The sequence below is a fragment of the Octodon degus genome, unplaced genomic scaffold (genome assembly GCF_000260255.1).
Source record: "Octodon degus isolate 3935 unplaced genomic scaffold, OctDeg1.0 scaffold00025, whole genome shotgun sequence".
In the NCBI taxonomy this organism is placed as follows: domain Eukaryota; kingdom Metazoa; phylum Chordata; class Mammalia; order Rodentia; family Octodontidae; genus Octodon; species Octodon degus.
Window position 1 is genome coordinate 19,074,881 of NW_004524601.1, and position 8,938 is coordinate 19,083,818.

Consider the following 8,938-nt stretch of genomic DNA (forward strand, 5'->3'; position numbering starts at 1 on the left):
CTGGCATGTGGTGCTGGGGGATTGAACCGCGGTCCCTGATGCCTTGCCAAGCTTGTTCTAAGTAGGTGCTTTAGACCACTGAGCCATCTCTCCAGCCCGGTAGCAAGAACTTTTGGCAGTCTGTCACTTGTTTTAATATCCAAGCAACTTTTGTCCTCATATAACCATACATTCATTCCCAATGCCCCTTTCAAGAAGACAGTTCTGAGGCCTGAGAATATGTTCCAGAGACTTACTGAACTCTGGGAAACTGCATACTCCTCTTCAAACTTATTTATTCATTATACACACAGATTTGGTTACTACTCAGAGCCAGGCAAAATGTACAGCAAGATTCCACCCTCTACTCAGTTACTCAGAGTCTGCAATACCAGTGGGTGAAGAGTCACTGTCCTCGAGTTTCACCCATTGCTCTGCGCCAGCGCTCGAGACTTTCCCTAGAATCTCTCAAGCCCACAGGGCAGAGCTGAACAGGAAGAGCCTGGCACAACAGGGGGCTTCCAGAATCCACCTCCAGCTCTGCAGCCAGGGCCTGCAGATTTGGTCAGTGCCTTTATTGCCCTGGTATTTATGCACCATGGTCCAGTGAGTCTAGGTCATACATTTCTCTCCCAACCTTAACGTCTTTTCATTTCTGAAATCAGGATGCTTCTTGAAACAGAAATAAATGTTGAGTGTTCTCACGCAGTTAATAGGATTTTTAGAGGCACCTAACATAATGGCTACTTATAATTAGCAGTGCTTCCAAATCAATGAAACCAGGTATATTGAATATCAGTTCTTAGTAACAACAGTGAAAATCAATGCTTACAATGAAGAAGTCAGATGAATACTAGAAGGACAAAGCACACATATATCATCCTGGCTTCACTTTCCATAGAAAGGCAAATAACAATCCCAATTATATGCTCTTTCATGAGCCATTTTAAAAGTAGAAGTCAAGTACCAAATTAGATACTTTCAATTACCTTCAAAGCCATCATTGTCGATGTCACCAAGATTAACTATAGATTCCCCAAATCTTGCGGCATATTTGTCGCTTCCAGTGAGCGCTGTTTCCATTTCATTCATTACTGCTCCCTAGGTAGACAGGGAGAAGAAAGGTGTCATTATTACATCCCATGACAAATTTACACATGATTTACTGCTGTAATTGGATATGGATTTTTTTTTTCTAATGCACCAAACAAATTGGACAAACTACAGACTGAGCAGTAGTATACACATCTCAGTTCAATCCGATAAATTTTTATTGAGTATGCCAACACATATTATAACATGATTAGAGCCCACAGGATATAAAACACATCAAAGTCATGATCCCTGGCTTAGAAAATCCAATAAGTCATTTTGATAATTCAATTTACAAATATTTATTGAGCTCTTACTAAAGATAATGAACTATGTAAAATGAATGGGTGAAAGGGGATAGGTAGTGAGCAAAATATACTTCCTTCTGTAGGGCTTAGCGCAGCCACAGCAATATGATATAGAAGTAAAACTGTGCTGCAGGTACAAGAAACAAGGGCGAAGCATGTAATGGAGATAAGGAGCCACCACCAATAGTAAGAAAATAGGAAAAAAGTCTAGAAGAGATTTCATAAAGAACATGGCACGCAAGGTGCCTATGGATAGCAAAGTAGAATTTTGATATTCAGAAAAGATTCTCAGCAGAACACAAATACCAAAGGAATAGCACATATAATGGAATACTACATATAATGGAATAAGGCAAAAAAAAGTCAAGTTGCAATTTAAAGAGCTATAATTTGATTGGAGAGAAAAATTTGTCTGCTTGTGTCTTGGTGTTTTGAGACAGAGTTTCATTATGATTTTTTTTGGGGGGGGGGTGGTACCAGGGATTGAACTCAGGACCTACGCTTGCCAGGCAAGTGCTTGTTCTACCGAGCTATCTCCCCAGCCTAGAGTTTCATTATGTAGCCCACATTGTCCCTGAATGCACTCTGCAGCCCATACTGGCTTTCAGCTCCTGGTCCTCCTGCTGGACTTCTGGAGTGCTAGGATTATATGCATGTGCCTGCGCCGTGACTTGGGAATGTACTGAAACTTCCTAGTTGAGTGATGTGACAAAATGGCCTTTCAAACTTTATCCCAGCAGCAATGGAAATGGGCTGGTTGGTTAGAATCTCAATACTGGGAAGAGGAGTCACTAGGTTGAATACTGTTGCAGTCCTGAGCTGCTGCAGCAATAGCTGCCAGTCCTCTTTCCTAATGCTGATCATCTCAATCCCATCTCAGTCCCTCCACCAAGATAAAAAGCCACACACTGCTCACCACAGACCTCTTCTTTAAAAGTCTGTCATTCCCTAAGCACACACGTTCTTCCTTGAGTGAAGTGCCCATCACCTTTTATTTTCTAGCTGAAAAATTCCTATCGTTGCCTAGCTCAAACAGTACTTCCTCTGGGAAACCTTCTTGACCCAAAACAAGTCACTTCTTCCACTTTTTATAGTTCATTAAGCATTATTTGCCACACTGTATTCCACTGTTTACTCCCAGATTTGGTGTTTTCACGAGACCCTGGGATGCTGGAGGTCAAGACAGGACTACTCTCACCCTGTACTTGGTCCGTCTTTCACCCCACACACTGCCATTCAGCTTAATCCTAAACCAGAAGGAAGATGACGGCATCACCTCCATAGATGCAGCCACTGACAGCCAAGCAGCAGGGGACTGAATCAAAAACTGGGACCAAGAACAGCCAGCTTCTGTAGGAATGCCAGAAGTGAAGGGAAAGGGGCTCTGGGAGAGCAGACAGGCGCAGACATGACAGTGCAGTTCTGGGAGCAGAGTCTGAAGAGAGGTGACGCTCACTCTTCAAGTATCCTCCAGTCCCAGAGAGCAGGGATCAAGCATTCTCTGGGGTAGCCCAAGAGCAATTTTAGTAGGATTAGGTGGAAGCCAGAGTCACTCAAGTGTCATTCTTTCTTAAGTTCATTCAAAAATAATTTTGGAGCACCTACTCGGCAAGATGCTTCCCAGCCCAAAGGAAAGAGCAATAAGCAAGACAGATGGCTGCTCTTTACATGGAGTCTACACTCCAGGAGGACAGACAATAGCAAAGCAGATAGATAAATCTATTGCACTGCATAGGGGGTACAGCCTTTGCAGAGAGTTAGCCAGCAGCAGGCGAGATGGCAGCAAAAATGACTAAGCAGAGGAGCTGAAAGCTGAAGTCAATGACTCAACTGACAGCGGCGCTCAATAGTGGGCTGGTACCTCTTGGTAAGTGGGAAGGAAGAACTCAAAGGTAGATTAACGGGCCCTTTAAACTAACTCTGCCTTGATTTTTCATACTGGGAAGGTTTAAGATCTCAGCGGGCAAAAGTTGCTATGCTGCTTTGTTTTGGATGTGTAGGCTGCTTTGTAAACCATTCTCAAAAAACATTTAAGTTGCAAACACACAGAGAAATCTGCAGCAGGAGGATGTAGCATGTCTAAGAAAATGACTGATTGGAAAATTTGGAATGTCTCTGCAAGAAAAATGATTGTTGGGTATCACTATTGATGAGATTTGAAGGATCACTGTATAGATGATATGTCTTTTTTTTTTTTTTTTTTTTTTGTGGCCTGTTTTGCCTGCTCTGGGGGCGGGGCTGGCATAGCATGTGGTGCCAGGGATTGAACAGTGGTCCCTGCATGCTTGCCTAAGCTGGCCTAAGCAGGCGCTTTAGACCACTGAGCTATCTCGCCGGCTGCTGTCCTTACTCTTAAACTTACATTTAATAGCAGCCTATGAAATCTCAGTGCCTCTGCGAATTCACTGCTCCATATTTAGAACATTGAGAATCCCCAGTTTTCTAAGATGACAGTGTTCTCTCCTCAGTTGTACACAGTTTAGTCTGATGCTTAAATGAGGAACTTCTTAAGTATTCTGAAACCACTGGTTAAATCAGATTACAAATACCTTCTTGAAACAGATCTTATTGTGTTGAATCCTGACTAAGACATTATGCCATAAGAAATGAACCGATTTGCTCACAAGCCTGCTTTTGTTTTCAAATCAAGGCCATGGGGTGAAGACATCCCTTTAAGACACTGAGATTTCTTTGTTCTGATTTAATGTCAAGATGGGAAGCTGCCAAGATAAAGCCAGCAGAGTTCTTTAAATTAAATCAAGATCTCAGTTTCTACTTTAAAACATGGCTCATGATTGAAAAGTAAACCACTGTCCGTAATTACCTATTTAAATTACTAGACTATTCACTTTGAAATAAATTGTCAAATTCATGTTCTTTTTAAAAATGAAACATGCATGCATTTCCATTAATATTTTAGCTAAACATTTCCAACTGTTTTCAAATAAAGATATTTAATTCTTGACCTTCTAGTAATATTTTATAATTTATTAAATTATGTAAAGACCTCAATTTTAGAATTGTTTAAAAAAATCCTCACTTTGAAGAATAAACAACATTCTCTCATATTAGAATTGTGTCAAAATAAAGCTCAAATAAATTTTAATTACTGAAGTGAATATTCACAAGCTGTGAATAGAGAATATAAGTCTTTCTGGAATATCCAAATGAAATAGCTGCCCATTCACCATGATGGTCAGTTTCCTTTTTAGAGGGCATGAGTACCATATTAAAGTTTTTATTTTTGTCAGTCAAGTTAGCCTGAGCACCTGGAATTTCAGAACTCTGGAATAAGAATAGGTTCAGTGCCTGTCACAGTTCCCATGAATGGCTCACGGTTTGGGGCAGCCAGTCACACGTACCGAGCCAGAGTTGATGAACACGAACACTCTGCCCTCCTCCCTCACGGAGCTGTGCATGGGCGCTCCCACCAGCAGGTCTGAGAAGCCATCTGCGTTGAGGTCCACAGCACAGACAGAAGCTCCAAAGTAGGAGCCAAGCTGTCGCAAAGCAAACCATAGCGGGTCAGGAAGAAGCAGCGTTGTTCTCAAAAGCCCTCACTGTACCAAAGAGAGAGGCATTTTACCTTTTTTCCTTTCATTTCGTGTACAATATTTAGTTCCTTTGCATCAATGCTGAATATATAGGCCTGCAATGGGGAATAAATTGAAAGAGTGTATATTACCTTCAAAGGCTCTTATTAACAATATACTTTTTTCTGTTTGATCAAAATGTTAACTTTTAGCTCAGATAGCTGCTCAGATATAAAAATACTGAAATTCACTTAAAATGTTAAGTATTACAAACATGTTTCAGAAGTGGTACAGGAAGGTGTAGGGCTCTATTTTCACATTCAGCTGCCTCATTTATAGAATCATCCTCTTGGGAATTATTTTATTGATCCCATAGATGGCACAGAAGATATTTGATTTGCTCTTCAAAAGGTAGGCACAGAGATTGGCCAGCACACAGACAGCAACTTAGCAAAAACTAGAACCAAAAGTAACATTTGCCTCTTCTCAACTTACAATAAAGCATGTGGCTACTCCAAATTCCTCTCAATGAAAGTTACACAGTAAATCTATTCCCTGCACAGCTTTCATTTCATTTTACAGTTTACTTATAGGAAGAAAATCTTTGCTTGACTTCTGTAATTTTCCTTAAAGCATTTCTTCTAAATTTCCTTTATAACCACAAATCTTTCACACATTCCACTAATGCACTACCCAATTTATTATTTCTAATCTTTCATTCCTTAGAATTTTTGTAGCTCTTCTGTTGCTATTTATTACCTCCAGTGACCCACTGGAAACTTTTGGAAAAAAAGAAAGATTAAAATGCAATTTCTTACTTTCCCAATCTGCTCATGCTGAGGGGCTCCTCCAACTACTTCTGTGGTATGCGGACTCCGAAAATGCCCTGCGCCTACCGAGTACCCTTTAAGAAAGACAAGAAAGGAGTAAGCCCCATCAGTTAGCATGGATACAACATACCCCAGATCTACTCATAGCACTGAATGAGTCTGAATTCAAAACAACTACATGAAGCAACATGGCAAGCATGTTTAGCATAATGCTGAGCATCCTCTTTATGGTTTTTTCTTCTCATTATGCTTTGAGCAATTTTGATAGATGTGTTATGAAAGCATGCGGCTTGTATTTCTAACTCCTGAAAGCTGAAAATACCACCTTTGCATTTGGTTTGTATAGTAAGAGTAATCAGGTTCTAGAATTACAACCAAAATGTTTGCGTATATAAAACATTTTAAGCTTTAAATAAACATCTTCCCAGTTTTCAACTGTTGTACCATGAAATCTTAATGTCATGATTTGAAGATGACACAAAAGGTATATGATGACACATAAAATTTTAATTTCATGTGCTAAAAGGCATATCATCAAATTATATTTTATAATACTTGAGGACCTGTTCCATCATAAATAAGAAAATGTTGCATTGTCAGTGAAGTTCTGACTGAGAAAAATGCTGCCTGTTTAATGTAATTACCTCCATAGAAGATGCACACATTTGAAATACATACAGCTTAAATAAATGTATGCTTTGTAAGGAAATAGAGAAAAACTAATAGTAATGGGAATGCCAAAATTTGTTGTATTTCTGTAGAAATATCAAGTATGAAATAATAGCAAGGAAGAGAGTGATAGTGATGAAAAGTTAAACTTGGACCACCCACTTGGGTCCCCTTCTGTCCCTCCCTGGTAGAAGCTTTCTTTCCAATATATAGGAAAGTAATATATTCTGAGAAAGAGAGAAAGAGAGAGAGAGAGAGAAAGAGGGAAAGAGAGGCAGAGAGAGGCAGAGAGAGGCAGAGAGAGGCAGAGAGAGGCAGAGGGGGACAGAGGGGGACAGAGGGGGACAGAGGGGGACAGAGGGGGACAGAGGGGGACAGAGACGGGGAGAGGGGGAGAGGGGGAGGGAAAATGAATGACTAGTTAAGTTCCAGGAAATAGTCCAAGAATTTAAAAGACAAAGGCCAGTGAGCAGTTTTTACACTAAGCTTCTTAATGTTACCCTTTACCCAGAATGCTGGTGACAGTCCCGTGGGCTTTCATTTGATCTTTTAAGAAACTATACTCACTCATACATACACGGTTAAGTGAGTTAACATGTGTAAAGTTCTTAGGATAAGCCCCCGGAGTGTAGTAAGCACACAGTTGTGGCTGGAAATAATTAGTAACAAATTGACCTTATTAAGATACGGACAAGTCTGTGGTCCTCCCTCCAGTGAAATCCAAAAGGGAAGCCGCCCCAGGAGTTCTAGTTAAGTAGGTAACGATGACTGCAGTCACATACGTCAAATGCAAAATAATACATTTCACTAAAATTCCACAGACTTTCTATTTTATCGAGAGTTTCACAACTGTTTAATTGCTACCTGCTGACCATGTCGATCTTTTAAAGCTACAATATTCCTTTTTTTTTTTTTTTTTTTAATAATAACTAGTAACCAAGAGACAGGGAATTTGAATTTGTCAATCTCTATAATACCTAAATAGCTTCCAAATTTGACTTGATTTTGTTTGTCTAAGAAAGCTTTGTATTTATTTGTAGTTATATTATAGACAAAAAGAGAACCGGTCCAATAAGATGATCCTGGAGCGCCCATCACAATTAAATCCTATAAGGAAAAAGGAAAAGAAAAATTAAACCCCACTTAAAAGTACACAGTCACATAAATACAAAAGATAACACACCTTATACTATATTTACTGAAATATGACATTTTTCTTTCTTTCCTTTTAAAAAAATGTATTTGGTACAGGTTCTACCTACACAGATTGGACTTGTAGTGATACTCCTGCTTTCCGCCTCCCAAGCACTGGGACTATAGGCATGTGCCACCATGCCCAGTCTCAGTCACCATCTCAGCGCACCCTGTGGCATGGGGCCCGGCCCAGCACACCGAGGAATCAAATCCCGGTCCCCGCACCTGTGTAAGCAGGCACTTTAGGCAGCTGAGCTCTCTGGCCCGCCCATTTTTCTTAATTTAAAACATAAAAATAAAAAAAAAATAAAAAAGTCTAGGAAAGTTGGGTAATGAGTTTTCATCTGAAAACAAATTCAGAGGAAAACTTTTAAAATGCTTTCTTCAAATTTATGTAGGGGATTTATTTATAAGTCATGAGTAGACTAAACATTAGGAAGCTGTGTGAGCAGGGCAATCCAGGAGGAAGAGCCTGTCCCGGTCAGTGCTTGAGTCAGCTTGCAAAGACCATGGATCAGCTTTTCTAAAAATGTTAAGATTGAAATTAAAAAAAAAAAAAAATCCAGTGGAATTTGGGTGTCTATGATAAATAGGAATTTTGGGAGAAGAAACAGAAGATTGCAATGAGCAGGCCCTTTGCCTGCTACCGCATAAACTCTGGCAGCAATCAAATTGGTTTGTCATATTTCCATACTTCCTAAATCTTGAGCCTTCAAAAGTAAATGTAAAGATTTATTGCAAGCATTTAAAAAATATCATGTTTTAGAGAAGTTATTCTAAAATTTGATAAAGTCAACTCCATGGAGTTAGACAGTGTTCATGAATTCATGATGGACTTTTAAGAGAAATCATAAGACTTGGGGTTAAAACAATTGAGGCCTTTCACAGCATACCCTTAAGGTCCTAGGGAAAAAGTCAGGGTTTGGAGATATAACTAATTTAAGAGGATATTACCATATTATTAAATATCTCAACTACTGTGACAATGAAAAACGTGGATTCTTGTGTAATTTTCTTCCTTCCTTAACTGATAATAAAAGTAACATACTTGAATAAGTTTTTAATTACCTAAAATAAGAAAAAAAATTAAATATCTACTTTTCATTTCCAATAAAATATTAATAAAAGTAATTTTTACTATAAATTTTCCCTGATTATACGTGGTATTGACAGAAAATACTATTTTTCTCAAATTATATGAAGAATGTTCAGCAGCAAAAATTAGAGTAATAGTAACAAATTTACGAGCTATGAGATTGTATACACAGGTTTTACTTCTATATGGCACCGGTTTCCTAAATCTTCAGAAGAGTTAAGAATATTTATCTAAACA

The 8,938-nt window shown here is 39.0% G+C and overlaps 1 protein-coding gene across 1 annotated transcript in view; it reads right to left on the reverse strand.

The window, feature by feature from the left end:
- The window catches only part of Itga4 (integrin subunit alpha 4), an 89,115-nt gene that overhangs the window by 54,666 nt on the left and 25,511 nt on the right, over positions 1 to 8,938 (reverse strand). Inside the window, exons 6-10 of the mRNA XM_004628644.2 lie at positions 7,389 to 7,518; positions 5,731 to 5,816; positions 4,966 to 5,028; positions 4,742 to 4,879; positions 969 to 1,080 (exon numbers count right to left, since the gene is read on the reverse strand). Coding sequence (XP_004628701.2) covers positions 969 to 1,080; positions 4,742 to 4,879; positions 4,966 to 5,028; positions 5,731 to 5,816; positions 7,389 to 7,518 — 529 coding nt within the window. The remainder of the gene's footprint in view (positions 1 to 968; positions 1,081 to 4,741; positions 4,880 to 4,965; positions 5,029 to 5,730; positions 5,817 to 7,388; positions 7,519 to 8,938) is intronic.